This window comes from Lepidochelys kempii, chromosome 7, assembly GCF_965140285.1.
Source record: "Lepidochelys kempii isolate rLepKem1 chromosome 7, rLepKem1.hap1, whole genome shotgun sequence".
NCBI lineage: Eukaryota > Metazoa > Chordata > Testudines > Cheloniidae > Lepidochelys > Lepidochelys kempii.
Genome location: NC_136386.1, coordinates 35,124,350 through 35,142,876, shown reverse-complemented (window position 1 = coordinate 35,142,876; position 18,527 = coordinate 35,124,350). Strand labels below are relative to the sequence as shown.

The 18,527-nt window shown below is 41.5% G+C and overlaps 1 protein-coding gene across 1 annotated transcript; it reads right to left on the bottom strand.

Moving 5' to 3' along the window:
• Window positions 1-10,978: 10,978 nt before the first annotated feature.
• On the bottom strand, window positions 10,979-18,289 carry LOC140915171 (tripartite motif-containing protein 54). Its single transcript, XM_073354748.1, has 4 exons — window positions 18,116-18,289; window positions 16,767-16,925; window positions 14,782-14,952; window positions 10,979-11,620 (listed from the first exon to the last, which is right to left on the bottom strand). The coding sequence occupies exons 1-4, from the start codon at window positions 18,287-18,289 to the stop codon at window positions 10,979-10,981; spliced, it is 1,146 nt and encodes a 381-aa protein (XP_073210849.1).
• Between the last annotated feature and the right edge of the window lie 238 nt (window positions 18,290-18,527).

The following is an 18,527-nucleotide window of genomic DNA, read 5'->3' as shown; positions in this document are numbered from 1 at the left end:
CAAAACAGGAAGAGGAGCTGCCATCACAGGTCTCACTGCTATGTGGTGATGCTGTGTTGCATCATTCTGTATAATGGCAAGAAGGGGAAAATGGGGTCAGAGAAAAAATATATTCTGAGAGAAGTTAACGACTCCAGCAGCCTTGCAAACGTACATGTGCATGGGCACGTACACCCGTGGAGTGTACAGCGCTAGGTAGGGCCACACCCCTCATCCACCACAACTCTATTCTATATATGTAGGGCCCTACCAAATTCACAGCCATGAAAAACACATCATGAATCATGAAATCTGTTCTTTTGTGTGCTTTTACACTATACAATACATCAGAGGTCCCCAACCTTTCTGATGCAATAGCATATTCTTGTTCCCAGAAAAGTGTGGTGGGCACTGGACAACATGCTGCCGAAATGCTGCAGAGAAGCAGCCTCATCACGAAGTGTCGCTGCCGAGAAGCGGCAACGCCAAGAAGCTTCTCAGCGGCATTTCGGCGGCTGGTTGTCCGGCGGCCGTGCATCTCGGCAGCGGGTTGTCCGGTGGAAGCGCTCCCTTGTCAGTAGGCGGGCGCACATAAATGCCCTGGTGGGCACCATGGCGCCCGCGGGCACCGCGTTGGGGACCCCTGCTATACATATTTCACAGGGAAACCAGTGTTTCTCAAATTAGGGGCCCTGACCTAAAAGTAAGTTGCAGGGGGGTCACAAGGTTATTTTAGTTAAGATCGTGGTATTGCCACCCTTACTTCTGTGCTGTCTTCAGAGCTGGGTGGCCTGAGCACAGCAGCTGCTGGTCTAGGGCCCAACTCTGAAGGCAGCACCCTGTCAGCAGCAGCACAGAAGTAAGGGTGGAAATACCATACCATGCCACCCTTACTTCTGCGTTGCTGCTGGCGGCAGCTCTGCCTTCATACTTTCCCTCTCGGAAGCACAGAGTCCAAGTGTAGCAAAAACTTTTAATAAAAGGAGGGAAGTAACTAAGCATTAATTTGGGAAAACACCACAACTAGGGTTCATAAACATAAACCATGAGCAACAGACCCACCCCGAAGTAAGTTGGGCAATGTCCATTTCCCCTCAGGTTCTTAAGTCCAGCAACCCAAAAGTCCCTTTAACGTTCCCATCCCTTCTCTGTACCCCACTTGGCCAGTGCAGCCCCAGAGTTCAGAGGTTCATCTGCAAAGTTCACCTACCCCGTGCAGAGGAGGTGGTAAGAAGGCACCTTACACACAGGCAGTCGCTCATCACCCCAACAGCTGATTGTCACGCCTCTCAGCAGGGCTCTGCTCTGGTCCTCTTTGCTAGCCACTCACCAAGATGTCCCCACTTAACACAGCTCTCAGTGATTTCAGCTGTTAGTGGGAAAGCCTCACGGCTAGTGCACACTAGGCAATCTCTTGCAATAAACACACTGTCCCAAAGTAGGTCTAATCCTTAAACCTAGGTATCAGTGATTTCAGCTCCAAAGAGTACAATACTCTCAACTGAATCTAAATTAGCTCATTTATTATACCATGACAAATCAACTAACATCCCTAACTCTTCCCACTCATTAAGCTTTGGAATGTATGTTCCCTGTCTACCAAGTGCCATTCAGCTGAGGAAGAGTCCCTCCATCAGGGTATGCCAGGTACGGCTCTGCTGCCCTCGGTTCACACAACAAGGATAACAATGCTTTATTACTCCTGCCCCAATAACAAGCAGACTGGGGATCTAGCACCAGCCACAAGTGATCATTTGGGCAAGCAATCCCACCATGCTGAGCACCTAGGCAGGGTGGGTGTGTCCATGCAAACAAGATCAGCTCAAGTCTTTTTCCACAGCTCACCACTAGATGTCAAGGGAGAGCTCATTCAGACTCTGCTTACATTTGTATAAGCATGAATTTTGTTGAAGTTCGGATTTTAGGACACAAATGCTCATATAAATAAAATGACTTGGTGAGCATATTTTCCTTTCTCTGTCAAGGTTCATGTCTGACAGCCCTCATATTGGAATGTAGATAGTGATGAGAGGCAAGGGAGGAAGCTTAAAAAGAAGGGGATGCTGCATTTTTCACAAGAGTCTGCGGGGGAGGGGTTGTTTGTTTGTTTGTCATCCCAGCTTGGAGTTTCAAGGTAAAACTTTCAAAAGTGCCTATGTGGCTTAGACTCCTAAGTCCCACTGAAAGTCAACTACATTGAAAATGTTACTGATTGCCAAATAATTTCATGATATGTCATGGCTAATTTCTCAGTTGGAGCAGAAGCTCTGGATCTGGAACAGTTTGCCTCATTTCTTCATGTGACTGCAATATTCTGAATCACAAGCTTTTAAGGTGTGTGAATTGTATTAAACACAATTCACACACCTAACTATAAACCTCTGATATTTTGTTTCTCTCACTAATACAACTGGGCAGAATATTTTTCTCACAGATTTGCCCAGCTGTTTAGACCTGCATTAACCCCCTGAATTCCAGCATATGCCATGTCTTTTTTTGCATGTTTCTGGAACTGGAAGAAAATGAAGAATTATGTCCTGAGACCTGTGGAAAGTGGTATAACTCCCTCTGATGAGATTAAGATGATAGTATCTTGATGAAAGATAGGATTTGATCTTCAATAGAAAAGGCTGGTAATTCAGATACTTTTCTCACTGACATCATGGCTGTGAAGAGGGTAACTTTTAGTTTTGATAAATATAGTTATTAATTGAAATAGTTCAGATGTTGACTTTAACAGAGTTTGCAGAACTGTATTTAAGTTCCATGTTGAAAATCTGTGGCTGATGTGTGGATTCAGGAGAGTCATGCTTTGAGAAATTTGGAAACCCAGTGTTATGATGGCAAGGTATGATCTTGCTTTATGGGCTGTGAAAATATTGTACAATGAAGCTGCATGAACTAACCATGAACTAACTAACAAGGAACTCCTTGCCTGAGGAGGCTATGAAGGCTAGGACTATAACAGGGTTTAAAAGAGAACTGGATAAATTCATGGAGGCTAAGTCCATTAATGGCTATTAGCCAGGATGGGTAAGGAATGGTGTCCCTAGCCTCTGTTTGTCAGAGGGTGAAGATGGATGGCAGGCACTGATCATTACCTGTTAGGTTCACTCCCTCTGGGGCAGCTGGCATTGGCCACTGTTGGTAGACAGGATACTGGGCTGGATGGACCTTTGGTCTGACCCAGTATGGCCATTCTTATGTTCTTAAGCTTTACTTTGCTCTTGGAACTTTAGGGTATTGTGAATTTTGGCAGCATTTGTTTGCACACTGTTCTCTCTACACACACACACACACCCCATACTTGAATTTTATCCAAATTCTAGCATATAGTTTTAAACTAGATTGTTTCCTAGGTAACATGGATGTGTTGCTGACTTGATCAGAGTAGCTTTTCCACTGACTAGATGCCCAAAAAGCTACAATTGAAGACTAAAGCCATATTGGTTAAAAAACTGACCTTGTTTAGAGGAGAAGTGAAGGCAGCTATAAAATTAAAATTATAAAATTAAAAAATAATAAATAGCAAATGGAAGAAATTGGAAGTTGATAGTAATGAATATAAATCAGAAGATAGGAATAGTAGAAAACTAATAAGGGAAACAAAGGAACAGAAGGAGAAATTGATGTCTAGCAGTGTTAAGGACAACAAGAAGGTATTTTTAAAGTATATTTGGAACAAAATGAATCCTGACAACGGTGTTAGTCCATTGCTATAGGGAAATAGTACATTTATCAATAATAATGCAGAAAAGACAGAAGCGTTCAATAAATATTTCTGTTCTGTATTTGGGAAAAAAACAGATGGATGTAATCTCATCATATGATGATGGTAACATGCTTTCCATTTCACTAGTATCTCAGGAGTATGTTAAACAGCAGCTACTAAAGTTAGACATTTTTAAATCCCCAGATCCAGATAAACTTGCATCCAAGAGTTTAAAAGAGCTGGCTGAGGAGCTCACCGGACCATTAATGTTTATTTTTCAACAAGTCTTCTGGAACTTTCCTGGTGTTCTAAGACTGGAAGAAAGCTAAAGTTGTGATAATACTTTAAAAAGAGTAAAATAGGATGACCCAGGTAATTATAAGTCTGTCAGCCAGACATCAAGCCCAGGCCAGTGAATGGAGCAGCTGATATGGGACTTGATTAATAAAGAAGTAAAGAAGAGTAATATAATTAATGCCAATCAACATGAGTTTATGGAAAATGAATGCATTCAAACTAGATTTTTTATGAGATTACAAGTTTGGTTGATAAAGGTAATATTGTTGATGTAATATACTTGGACTTCTGCAAGGCATTTGACTTCATACCACCTAACATTTTTATTGAAAAACTAGAGCAATATAAAATGCATACAGCATACATTAAAGGGATTAAAAGCTTGCTAACTGATAGGTCTCAAAATATAATTGTTATATGGAGAATCATCATCAAGCAGTGTGTTTCTAGTGGGGTCCTCCAAAGATTGTTCTTGGCCCTATGCAATTTAAAATTTTTATCAGTGACCTGGAAGAACATAAAATCATCATTGTTCAAGTTTGCAAATGACATAAAAATTGGGAGAGTGGTAAATAAGGAAGACGAGAGGCCATTAATACAAAGCTATCTAGATTTCTTGGTAAACTAAGTGCAAACAAATAATATGTGTTTTAATACAGCTAAATTTATGCATCTAAGGATAAAAAATGTAGGCCATACTTACAGGATGGTGGACTCTATCCTGGTAAGCAGTGACTCTGAAAAGGATTTGGGAGTTAGGGTGGATAATCAGCGGAACATGAGCCCCCAGTGCAACACTGTGGCTTAAAGGGCTCATATGATCCATGGATGCATAAGAAGGGGAATCTCAACTAGGAGTTGAGAAGTTATTTGACTTCTGTATTTGGCACTGGTGCAACCACTGCTGGAGTACCGTGTCCACTTCTGCCATCCACATTTTAGGAAGGATGTTGAAAAATTGGGGATGGTTCAGAAAAGAATTATTAAAGGATTAGAAAGCATGCCTTATAGTGATAGACTCAAAGAGCTTAATCTATTTAGCTTAACACAGAGAAGGTTAAGGAGTGACTTGATTACAGTCTATAAGTACTTACATGAGGAACAAATATTTAATAATGGGCCGTTTAATCTAACAGAGAAAGGTATAACACGATCCAATGGCTGGAAGTTGAAGCTAGACACATTCAGATTAGAAATAAGGTGTACATTTTTAACTGTGAGAGTAATTCAGCCTTGGAACAATTACCAAGGGCTGTGGTGGATTCTCCATCATTGACAATTTTTAAATCAAGATGGGATGTTTTTCTAAAAGATCTGCTCTAGGAATTATTTTAGGGGAATTCTATGACCTGTATTATATAGGAAGTCAGTCTAGATTATCACATGGGTCCCTTCTGGCCTTGAAATCTATGACGTCCCATGTAGTCATCAGGAAGTTTTGGGAGTATGTTGAGAATAGAGCCCTGTGAAAGCAGATCTTCTCAGACTGGGAGCTTTTCTGGTTTTCTCACTCATAAGTGTATCTGAAAACAAGGGTCTCTCTTGGACCAGTCATGAAGGTAAATGCTATAATTATGTGTAATACATATTTTAAGCAGTGACATGGTATCTATGTTCTGTGCCCCTCAATTTTCTGTAAGATCATTAGGCTCAACAAAGGCAGTCCCTGGGAAAACGTGTAGATGAAGCTGGAGTCTCATGAATCTTTGTAAGTGCTTTTCCAGCTTTTAGAACTTTAGGAAAGAAATCAATGATCAATTTTTGGGAGATCAACTTAATCAGACTTGTTCCTAGGAATATTATAGTATTCCATATTCTGTGTGTTGCATCTCTTCTATTTAGCGAAGAAATCTCACTCTTTTTTGACTATACGCTGATTGAAAGAGGAGTGGAATGCTTACATTCAGTTTAACTGGTAGAGGGCAAATGTTTCCCTTTCTTTCTGGTTTTAGAGTACTTTTCATCGTTTGATCTTGTCCTTTGAGTTTTGTCTGGTCTTTATGACCTTTCTAACTCATTTAATACAATTTCCCTTGGAAACCGTGGCCTGGGTCTCATTATCTAACCTTTCTGATTCATCTTCTTTTCAGAGGAGAATGAGTCAGGAAGCATGGAGGTGGAAGAGCAGTGATAGTGTATCTTGGTTTGTCAGTTTTATCATTCTCTTTTATTAGGCTCTGTGCATGAGAGGAGAGAGGAGCTAGAACTGAGGTACCAGTAGGATTTTTTTGTGTCTGTCTCTTTGTTTGGGTACAAGTAGAGAAACTGACAATATATTTGTCAGCCACAGAAAGGGAAAAGAGGGTCTGTGCCTGGGTTTTAATGAGCAAAGCAATAATTCACCTAGGAAATTATTTGTATGATAAGTGGGAGAGGGCAGAGGCCTGTGGGGTTGCTGTCTTCGCCATGCGGATGGGAGGCATTGCTCTGCATGCAGCTGGAAGGCCGCTCCCAGTTCTGCCTTTCACTGAGCTTCAGCCCCAATGTCAGTGGGAACGGTATCCCCAACTCCACTCCTATCCCCAGGCTCCCAGCCTGATGGATTGCCTTGGGCCAAGTACGATAATGCCAGAGGCAGTGACAGTGGGATCTGGCCCCAGCTGGGGTGAGTGAGTGAGTTGCTCCCTGCAGTGTTGATGGTAGGCACCAAACCTGAGCGGTGCTGCCACTCTGTGTGCCAGGTTGCAATGCCACCCACTTAAATTTGGCCCAGCCACCCCACCATCATTTTGGTGCCCTCGCAAACAGGAGGCCTGGGGGAAACTGCCCCTGTCCCAGGCAGCTCTATGTTCAGTATGAGAAACAATAAGAACGTAAGAATGGCCATACGGGGTCAGACCAATGGTCCATCTAGCTCAGTATTTTGTCCTCCGACAGTGATCAGTGCCAGATGGTTCAGCAGGAATGAACAGAACAGGGCAGTTTGAGAGATCCATCCCCAGTCATCCAGTCCCAGGTTCTGGCAGTCAGAGCTTTAGGTACACCAGGAGCATGGGGTTCCATTTTGGCTAATAGCCAATACCAAGGGGAATCTTTTAAGGTTGCCCCTCCCCCCAGATGAAGGAAGCAGTTGAAAAATGATTAATCCATGAAGCTGAGTGTCTGTCAGGGCTGTCTTGGTGAGCAGTTTCAGGTGATTGTCCATCATCCCTTTGATATCGTTTTCACCAATCCCTGCTGCTTAGGGATGAGATAGCTTTCATTCTGGTGTCTGTCCTGCTGCCTGAGCGAGCCTTTTGGTTTAGCCTTAAATTAGGGATGCGTTCATGGTGTTTCTTAGGCTGACTTGACACCTCCCTGGGTGAGGCTGCCATCTTGGAAGTAGAACAAGTTAAGCTCTGATGCCTCTGTTGAGTGCCCAAAACCAAGCTAAAATTCAATCTCTCTCACACAGCAGGCAAAGCTGTGTCCCAAACAGACTGCCTGTTGCCAAGATACCTTTTGTCTTTACACTTGGTTGTAAATTGATACATTTTGCCCTGCATACAGAGGGAGTGGTTTTGCTGCAGTGCCAGAAACTTCGGTTTGGGTTGGATTAAGGCTCTGCTGTATGACTGACAGATCCTGCAGTTCTGCCTGTGGTCACAAGATGGAGTGTGAATACCCAGTAGAGAGACTTGCCAATAGTGGCATTCAATGGTGAAATACAGTCTCTCAGAACCAGTATCCTCACTTCTTGAGCTATGTGCCTTCCCCCTGGCCTACAATAACTCATTACTGGCTTGGAAACAAGAACTGACTCACCGAAGAAAAATAGTTGTTACATTTTATATTATTTTGCATGAGTCACAGTGAGCAAGAGTTCAGTTAAAAGTGATGTATCTCCCTCGAGGGGTTCCTAACCAAATTTCTGACAGCTAATGTGTCACACAGTCCAATGCCATATATTGGATATTTCTGGAGGGCCCTGTGGGATGTTTAATGTGCCATGCTGATGTCAATGGAACAAAATGCTCCTAAGGAAAAGGGTCTCCTTCTGCTAGATGAATGATGGAGTGGACCTATGATATTCCTCAAAAATGAAGAGTTCCATAGCTGAAGCGTTTCTTTCCAAAGCAGGAAATATTTATTCAGTGACTGTACTCTACTGAGGCTGTCACTTTGACTGATGGCCATGGCTTCATCACTGACAATTGCTCACTATGTCCTAATTAGAAAGTTTCATTTCTATTGTCTTAGGGAATAGAACTGGTCTGCACTTCATTCAGTCATAAACTACCCTGCTACTGAAGTGTTTGTTTTTTCCTCAGAGAGTGAATAATTTTTTTATCAATTTCTGGTTGGCTGAAGTTCTTGTTTGTTTGTTTTTAAAGAAGGGACAGCTGTTCATCAATCCTGTTGGTAGGCCTGAATTTAATTTTGAGTTGAGAAGTTTACTGTTTAGCACCAATATTTTTAAAATGGTATTGATGGAGGGACTAAGAAATTATAGTTTAAGTATAAAATATTAGGGAAGACTCCCTAGCATGGATTCTCAGCTTGGGAGTCACAATCCACAGGGAGGTTGCCAACAATTCTAAGGGTTTTTTTGACCACCCTCCCTTTCTTTATGGCGTGGGTGCCTAAAACTTTTTTCCTTTTCATACATACGGAGGTATGGAAAAGGTCGACTATACTAAAATTAGGCTGGGTACTGAGAAAATCAGCGAATTCATAGGGATGATGAAGAAAACGCAGAGTCTGATCCTCATCTGGTATAAATTGGCACACTGCCATTAACTGCTGTGGAGCTACATCAATTTATACCATCTGAGGATCTGGCTGACGATTTACTTACACAGTAGTATTAAAGAGTATGCAAGATTAGAAATTATTATTAAATCATTATTAAAAATTGACCTAATAACCATTGTTGGGGAGCAGTAGTAAGTGGACACAGATAGTGCTCTCAGTATTCTGAAATTCTCATCACCTATTGAATACAATTTCCAATAGGAATAAAGAGTGCTCAGCACCTTAGCAGCTCACATGTAAGAAAAAAAGTGACTGATGAAAGGACCACAGGAATGGATGTTAGTCCTAATCTTGTTCACTCTATACAACAATGGCCTGTAGGAGGAAGATGTATAACTTGTCGGTGATACAAAACTCAGAGCTTTGGTCAAACTGCCAAAGAGGAGGAAGAATGGTATCTAGGAGACCTCGACAGGGTAGACATGGGAGGCAAAGCATCTCAAACTAATGAATATGGAGAAGATGTAAATTGGTGACTTGGGAAATGGCTCTGCTGTCATTGGTGACACTCAAGATACTGATTGAGGAAAAAAGGTGGTAGTGTGTGTGAACTTGAAAGAATCTATGGCAGCAGTTAGGAAACCAAAAGCAATAACTTTGAGACAACTGTATGCAAAATAGGTTCATGTTCTTAAATCCCTCTCCTTAGAATTAATTCCACCTTTTTTTGGCACTCCCTCCCTTATGCCCATCCACTCATTTCACAAAGAGCTATAAAAGGGTAACAACTTTTAGACCCAGATCTTTCAAGCTGCTCTACATAGGTGACACACGTAGGCCCATATGAAGATCCGTGGGTTGCTTGTGGACACAGGGGTCTAACCATACAGAGCAGCATGCAGGATTGGAGCTTTGGTCATTACCAGTTCTGGGCCTGATTTGAAATGGCATGCTACAGGGGAAGCCTTTATATACTACTATCAATCCCCTGACTCCTCCAGTCCTCTGCCCACACCAAATAGTGTTGTTTGAGCTTATTCTTTACTTGTTACAATTCTGTACTGTCTTTCGTGAATATCAACTGGTATTCATGGGATGGCTCTCTACAACTCTTGAAACCTGTGGTAAAGATAATGAAGTCCCAAAGTGTGGGGAGGAGAGGGATTCTTACAAATTACCCATATGAAGTTCTGAGACTTGTAGCCATATTTCAAAAGCCTTCCTCTGTAGCATGGGGCACAGGTCACTTGCTGGAGGATTCTCTGCTCCTTGAAGTCTTTAAACCACAATTTGAGGACTTCAATAGCTCAGACATAGGTGAGAGGTTTTTCGCAGGAGTGGGTGGGTGAGATTCTGTGGCCTGCGTTGTGCAGGAGGTCAGACTAGACGATCATAATGGTCCCTTCTGACCTTAGTATCTATGAATCTGTAAGTGTCTGGGTATAAAATTCATGAGCCAATGGAAACCCAAGCTCATAAGCTCAATAATGTTTTGCTCACAGAAAACCCACGTAGACAGCAAGCAGGCATTACCTTCTCTATCAGGAATGCATATATTCTGATTTATTAATTAATATAAGGAAAAAAGGGGGGAATGGAAATTGTACTCAGCAAATAAAATGTAAAATCACACATGTTCAGAATAATATACTTGTGGCTCTTGTGTGCTCCAGCAGTGGAAAAGGACGATCAGAGAGAAATACACACTGCGGACTGCCATATATACAGTAGGCTGGTCCCTTTCTTTCTTTCCTGAGACATACATTTTAAATAGTGTTGACACTTCCTTCATGGACCACATTCATTTGCATTAATAGGTAAATTTATGAGCAATTCATTGTACTTGGCCAAATATGGCGAGTCAGAATAAGTTTCCAAGGGCTCCAACATAAGCATTAAACTTCTGATTTTTTTCCAGAGGTGCTGAGCACCTGCAGTTCCCATTGTCTGCAGTTCCCATTGTCTGCAGTTCCCATTGTTTGTGGTTGCTCAGCACTTACAAAAATGAGGCCACAGTGAGAAATGTTATACATACTACAGTTTGCTGCACAGAATCTGTTTCTTCTGCTTAATTTTTCTAAATTAACTTGTAACTTATTCCACCTTCTTTTAGGTTGCTTTCCTACCACAGCCTTCCAAACAATGTTATTCTGTGAAATAATAATGAAGCAATAAGGCACACAAGAGGGTATGTGTCAATTCAACCTGTTTACATTTACAACTATTTTATTTTTTGGTTTGTAGGAAACATAGGCAGCATATATGATTGGCAAATTCCAACAAGTAAACTGCAGGAGATTTTTTTTTTTTAGTATTTTACATTTTTGACTCATCTTTCAAGAGTGAAGAATCAATGCTAGTACCTGGTGTACTGCTACAGTCAGGGCAGGATGCTTTTGTGAAAAGATCTTGCTCCTTGCTACCTGATTTCTCAAATAAGCCTAATACTCTTTTGCAGAAGGACTGATCAGGACTTTCACCTGAAAAAGCAAAAGCAGGGCATTCTGGCCTGCATGCTTCATACAGGTCACTAGTACTTGCAAACATTTCATCTGATGTAGTAGAGATATACTCCTTGATGTTGATTCCTCTGATCAATTCTTCAAAATATCGTCTCACTGAAATTTTATACTTTGATGGATCCTGGTACAATGACCTTCCTTCGATAAGTTTTTCCATCTTGTTCCTGAGTTTTTTATCCTCTTGAAGAAACTGTACTGAATTTGAATGTTGTTCCAAAAGAGTTTTCATTTGCTGATAAAGCTGCCTGGGGGCTTCACTTTCACTCTCTAGTAGGTGCAGTTTTTCTAATTTTGTTGAATAGTCCTTGTGTAATTTTGTCTTCAGTTCTGCAATTCTGCACCTTATCCCTTTCAGTAAACTGATCCCAACTGTGTCAATCATTACCTTGGTGTCTGTAGTGCTGGATAGGAGTTCACTGATCAGCTTTTCTGTTTCCTGTTTAAAAAAAGTTTATGCAAGGTTTCTTAGTAATGTCCACAAGTAGTATTCAAAATAGTTAAAAGTGTGAGAAGTTATTTTAACTTTCAAACATAATTTCGGATCTAGATATACATTTTAGGCCTTAAATTTTAAAGTGGTTTCAACTTTGCCTCTCATTTATGCTCAAAAGCAGTTATAGTTGTAAATAATTGCGATTACATTTTATAGCACTTTGCTTTCAGAGTTTTGCTAAGGTCAGGCAGGCCCTTAGGCCTTTTCAAGGGCAAATAGTTTCCTGATTGTATTGTGTACAACTCACAGTCTTTAAGGCCACAAGGGACCATCATGATCACCTTCTCTAACCTCCTGCACATTGCAGGCCGCAATACCTCACCCATCCACTCCTACAGAAGGCCCTAACCTGGCTGAATTACTGAAGTCTCAAATCTTGATTTAAAGACTGCAAGTTTCAGAGCATCTAGTTCAAACCCGCAAGTGATATTTGCCCCATGCTGCAGAGGAAGGCAAAAGAAAAAATCCCAGAGTCTCTGCCAATCAGACCTGGGGGAAAAATTCTTCCTGACCCTATATGGCAATCCATACACCCTGAACATGTGGGCAAGACCTGCCAGTCAGACACCAGGGATAGAATTCTTTATAGTAACTCAGAGGCCTCCTCATCTAGAGTCCCACCTCTGGTCATCGGAGATATTTGCTAAAAGCAATCACCAATGGTTCATATGCCATCGTAGGTGACCTCATAAACTGCCCCCGCCCCCAAACTTATCAAGCTCAGTCTTGAAACAAGCTAGGTTTTTTGCCCCTAGTACTCCTTTTGGAAGCCAGTTCCAAAACTTTACTCCTCTGAGGGTTAGAAATCTTGGTTGAATTTCAAGCCTAAACTTGTTGATACCCAGTTTATATTCATTTGTTCTTATGCCAGCATTAGCCATTAACTTAAATAACTCATCTTCATCCCTAGTGCTTATCTCTGTGATGTATTTATAGAGAGTAATCATATCATATCTCCCCTCAGCCTTCAGTTTATTAGGCTAAACAAGTCAAGCTCTATACATTTCCTCTATAAGGCAGGTTCTCCATTCCTCTGATCATCCCAGTAGCCCTTCTCTGCACATATTACAGTTTGAATCCATCTTTCTTAAACATGGGAGACCAGAATTGCACACAGTATTCCGAATGAGGGCTCACCAGTGCCTTGTACAATGGTAATAATGCTTCCCTAGCTCTACTGGAATTATCTTGCCTAATGCATCCTAGGATTGCACAAGACTTTTTCACTGCTGCAGTGCACTGGTGGCTCATAGTCATCCTATGATCAATCAATACACCCAGTCTTTCTTTTCCTTTATCACTTCCAATTGGTAAGTTCCCAGCTTCTAGCAAAAACTCTTGTTGTTAGTCCTTAAGTGGATAACCGTGCACTTTGTACTATTTAATTTCATCCCATTTCTGTTACTCCAGCTTTCAAGGTCATCCAAATCTTCTTGTGTGACTCTCTATATCCCAGCCAAGTGGAGGTCAGGCATCCACAGAAGATTGAGAACCTGGGAAGGAATAGGGTTAGCAAGCTCACATGACCCCAAATAGCAAGGGACAAAGTAAAGTCACCAGGGAAGCCTTCCATACCATTAACTCTTGCAAAATTGTCATCAAATTTTGCCAAGCCACATACAATCTACATGCCTACCCTTCTGATGTTGACAATGAAAAATCTAAAGATATTTTAGGCACTCTTTCAGAGGGTCAGTTGGCCCTTCAAGAAGGTTGGGGATCAGCTGCACTGGTGTCAGATTTAGTGTCAGATGAGTGAAGTCACATGACAAATGGTCAGGTGACTAAGGGTAGTCTTTCTAGGAAAATAAGAGCAGCCTGCAGTTGTAAGAGGGAGCCAACTGTGAGGGACTCTAGGGAAAATAGCCTTTGGAGTTTGTGATTTATAAAAGACCAGGAGGGCTCGAGAGTATAGGAAGTGGCCCTGGGAAGAAGCCAGGTGGGTTGAGGCTACTTGGGGGCAGACAGACTAATTGTTTAGAGCTCCCAGGGCCAGGAACCCAAAAGCTTGCCTCCAGTCAAGCAAGCAAGTATAAATATAAAAGGCTGGATTGCTGTCAGTTGAATGTAGTGTTATCTTTGTTAAGCCAAAGGAGGGGCTGGCCAGGCAAACAAGAAGAGTTCCAGACTACTGGATCCTGGAGCCAGTGATTATATGCATCCTGCAAATAACTAGGCTCAGAAAACGAAAGCACACTCTACTGCGTGCACCAGCGAGGGCTGTATATTCTCTTGGATCTGCAAATAAATCCTTTGCTTCAAGGTGTAACAAGATTGCCACAAGGATCAGGTAGGATTCCCATTCCCTCCCCCCCCACCCCCACCCAATGTACAGCATTATACATTTGCCTTATAGCTTTTTTGCCTTTCTCTAAGACATCAGACACTGGTCATTGCTGAAGTCAGGATATTGGGCTCGATACTAGTGGTGTACAAACTGCAGGGTTAACGATGGGCCGCACAAACTGAACCCTGCAGGGTCCATTCAGAGAATTTCCAACCTTTCCCTCAGAGTGTGCTCTACCAACTCTCCAGAGCCACTCACTCCTTCCAGACCTGGGATCTATCCAACCTTGGATGATTTTGGGTAGGGGCCTGGCTCCAATTTGCTCCTCCCAAGGGCCTTCAGGTGTACTGGGTGGCCTCTCCCAAACCTGCCGCACCAGGTAAAGACCATGGCTTCTGCTACCCCACTGAGGTTATTCCGGAGGACACGGTTGCATGTACCTGCTTTGCAAATAGCATCAGCCAAGGTGTGTGACTGTTCATGACTCTGAGTTCTATGATAATACTTAAAACTTCATCATCAAAGTGTTTGATAGGCATTGATTAATTAATCTTCCTCACACTCCTGTGAGGTAAGCTTTATTAACTCCATTTTTCCTATGGGGGAACTAAAGGCAAAGCAGTTATGTGATTTGGCAACATCACAAAAGGAGTCAAGAGTCAGGAATACAACTTAGTCTCACGCTCACACCACTAAACCACATCATTTTATATAACTTAATCCTTTCCTAAGGGCTATCTACCTACACTTGTATTAAACATCAGGTCATGCCATTCTGTTAATAAACCCGAAAGAAAGTGAGTCACTTGTACTATACCTTCCTAGATTGTACTGTGTCTTCAGATTTCTGAAGCAACAAGTCTATATCTTTAATAAAAGTAATTTTTCTTGCTGTGTAAGCTTCAGACATTTTTGCAACACTGTGATGCTCATGGTTTCCAAAGAGCTTGCAGATTGCACAAATTGGTTCATCATCAGTCAGACACATCTGAGAAAAGAACACAGTCATTTTCTAGTACAGCCATGTATGCTTACATGTTGTTAGCTATGTAGCACACTGACCCAGGACATTAGGCTCGGTCTGCTAAGTAAATACTGGTGCAACTGTCGAAAACAAATGTTCAGAATGAAGCTGAGATGGTTGTCTTCAAAAGGGAGAAATTCATGCTACAGCAATCTTCAGTTCCATTGGCATTCTCCTGTGGAACCTTATTAATCCAAACTCCTCCAAGCGACACACATTAGATTTTCTACCCCAAAAGAAATACTCTCTCCCTACTTCTTAAAACGTTCTTAAGAACAGATCCTGTAAGGAGGTTAATTGTTACTCAAGCTATGTTGCACTTTACGTTCAACAGGCATTTTGCAAGTACTACATACATCACAGTAGTGCCCACCCATAATTAGGGATTGTAGTAAGTGTTGCACAAGCACATATGAAATCACAATCACTGCCCTGAAGACCTTATTGTCTTAGAAGACAAGTAATGTATAAAGTTTGGAGGGGGGAGACACAGATTTTATACACTTTAGATTTATAATTGTCAGGAAACAAAATTACGGAAGGAGGTGAAGTTGAACTGTTCTCATTGGTCCATCAAGTCTTTATTAATTGGTTGATTTCTTATATGCATCATGGCAAAAATAGGTCTTTCGGTTGGAAGAGAACAGTGATTTACAGATTTGTTCATGAAGGGTATTCTGTGCCTGGAGGAAGGCACAGAATTGTCTGTGCGAGAAGCGGCTGAACAGGTGGATATGAGTGGCTTCACTGGTGCAGTGACTTGGTAAGGGATAAAAGCAGACGAGCAGGGAGCGGCAAATTTATAAAGGGCTTGGAGTGTGAGGATAAGAAACTTGAACTAGATGCTGTGAAATAGGAAGCCAGTGGAAAGTTTCTAAGTGGTGGTGTGGCTCTCAAATTAAATGGGCAATGTACATCTTCTGAAGAGTTTTTCCTTGTTTTTTGGGTTCATTCAGTTACTAATTCTCAAACTACAGTAATTTTTAGTGGGTCTCCCAATTGTTGGAGTGAGTGAGGTTTTAGTGTCTCTTGAACTAAATAATTTAGTACTGTTTTGATGCCCTTTTCTCTAATGTTGTTGCAGGAGTGACAGTTGTTGCTTGTTGTTGGGCCATTGAGAAGGTGTGAGAGGTCCAGTGGCCTGACCACAGGAATGAGAGCTAGGAAATCCTGAGATATTGACTTCAGTGCGACTACTCATGTGCTTCTAGCTAGGCACATGTTTATGTAACATTCTGAGTTGTGGCCTCTGTGGGTAGCCCCACAGAAATCAATAGGACTGCTTGTGGAATAAAGCACTACTCAATGTGACTACAGGTAGCAAAACTCTGGCCCTAATTAGTAAATCACTTAATCTTTGTGCAGTGCTTTGAAAATGTAAAGCACTAATTAATAATGACCTCTTTTATATAATTATGTTTTGTTTTTGCAGGGTGAATTTCATTTCATGAATTTCATTAGGAGGCTGATAGTTCTTCCAACTGCAAACCACCAACTAGACTCCTCATCTAGATGGAAGTTATCCATTTGGGAAAGAAACAATTCAAATGGTAGGATTTGCCCTTTACTTGTGTTTTTATAGTCTAAAATTCAAATGATGTGGTTTATTCGTCACTGAACATGGTATAAAGGACTAGCTTGTTTAGAATATGACCATTCTGCTACAAGATCCAACCAATAGAATTTATTTTGATTAAGTGAATATTGAACATTTACAGGACAGATTTGGTGTGCAAATAACTAAATAAAGGAAAAATAAGAAATATGTAAATGTATACCAAATTCATATTTTCCCCATGTTCTTCACATATTTGGGACAGCTGGTTTTGCTCCTGGGCACGAATGTTTTCAAGTTCATCCTTAAATTTTTCCAATATACTTTCAACCAGAATATTTCTCGGTAATCCAATTATTCCTCTGCCCCTCAAATATATGACCTAAAAGTGAGGAAAAACTGTTACATACTATTTGAGAGATGCAGGAGACACTTTGCTTTTTTGATAGTTTCATAGCTGTGTAATGTAGAAACAGTGCATCAGCATTCTTCAGTTGTGGTTTATATTAATTTGATCTTGTACTGAAATACAGTACTGCAGCTAAATGATCTAGACAGCAATTTCCTCCTAATGTATACCTTATAAATCTAAGGCTCATGAACATCAGTGGTCCAAATTCTGCCTTTGAATAAGTGTGTGCAAAACCCACATTTGGAACCAAAAGGAACTGAATGTGCGCTCCCACATGCAGAATTAGCCCCTTGTACTTAAGCAGAGACCCTTGCATGGCTTCTGTTAATAGTTAAACAAAAACCCCTCATTCAGAGCTAAATCCTGAAGGCTTGACTGAGGTTCCAGTCCAGGAGCTCTTACTATTTAAATCAATGGGATCATTCATATGAATAAGAGCTGCAGGACAGACTCCTCCATTCTTACTTGGGCAAAACATCATTGAAGTCAATGGGAGTTTTGCTCCAGTAAGAGCTATGTAAAAACCTAGGACCAGATTTTGTCACCATTTTTCACACAGAGTAGCACCACTTGAGAAGTAAAGTATTGCTCCATGTGAATAATGGTAGCAGATTCTGACTCTAAAAGAGGGGCTTCAATTAACTTGCTAAAGTCTATAAAACCACAGGAGTATTATGCTAGCTACAGTCTAAATTAATGCAAGAGAAGGAATTAATTTACATATGATATAAGCACAAGTCCTGTAGATTTTGAAAAAACAATGTCAAGGAAACATGCTGTTTGACTAAAATCCATGGAAATGTTTAGTTTATGACTTACATTTTATAGCAAGTGTTCCAGCATATCCTTGTTCCATATCTTTCCTTTTAAAACATGTTTGCCAACAATTTAAGTAACATTTTCTGAAAGACTTTAAGAATTGTCCTGCCAGGTTCTTGTGATTGGATCAGGATAGAACATTACATGCTTGGACCTATAGTCTCCATGGGAAGTCACAACCATCTGCTCCATCTTATTAAATTAAATTAGGCATGGCCTAGGGCTTCTTGCAAGTTGGCAATGTGCCCCTTCAGTTGGGAACAGTTTGGGCAGACCCTTGTCTTGCAAATAAAGAGAAGAGCTCTGACTACAGAGAAGATTAAACGAGCGTCTCTACTTACTTTCCTGCACATAGGGCAGCAGAACTGTCCATTGACGTGACTGCAGTTCTGGCGGATGAGGATCTTTTCCAGGCATTGCTTGCAGAAGTTGTGAGCACAAGTTAGGACCAGCACTGGTGGAGTGAACAGCTCCAAGCACACTGGGCAGGAAAGCGCCTCTCCCAAAGCCTCCATGGTACTGCTGCACCTCATGAGTAAAGCCTTCTAAGAGACCAGGTGCTGCTACCCTTTTCTTCCAGTAGCTGGTCGCCATCCAGGTTCTAGAACAACTCGGAAACCTCTGTGACAGCAGCTCCATGACGACAAGCACCAACAATCTGTGCAGCCTTTGAAGGATCATGCTCCTCCATGTTTCTGTAACAGATGAGGGGGCAGACAACCAGTCCCAGATGTCTCCTTTGGGACAGTGATG

Coding starts and splice junctions, on each gene's coding strand:
- LOC140915171 (XM_073354748.1), bottom strand. CDS start 18,289: ATGGAGGCTTTGGGAGAGGCGCTTTCCTGCCCAGTGTGCTTGGAGCTG. Junction 14,953..16,766: donor ATGGGGAAAATATGAATTTG/GTATACATTTAC, acceptor TTCTTTTCTCAG/ATGTGTCTGACTGATGATGA. Junction 11,621..14,781: donor ACACAGTACAATCTAGGAAG/GTATAGTACAAG, acceptor TTTTTTAAACAG/GAAACAGAAAAGCTGATCAG.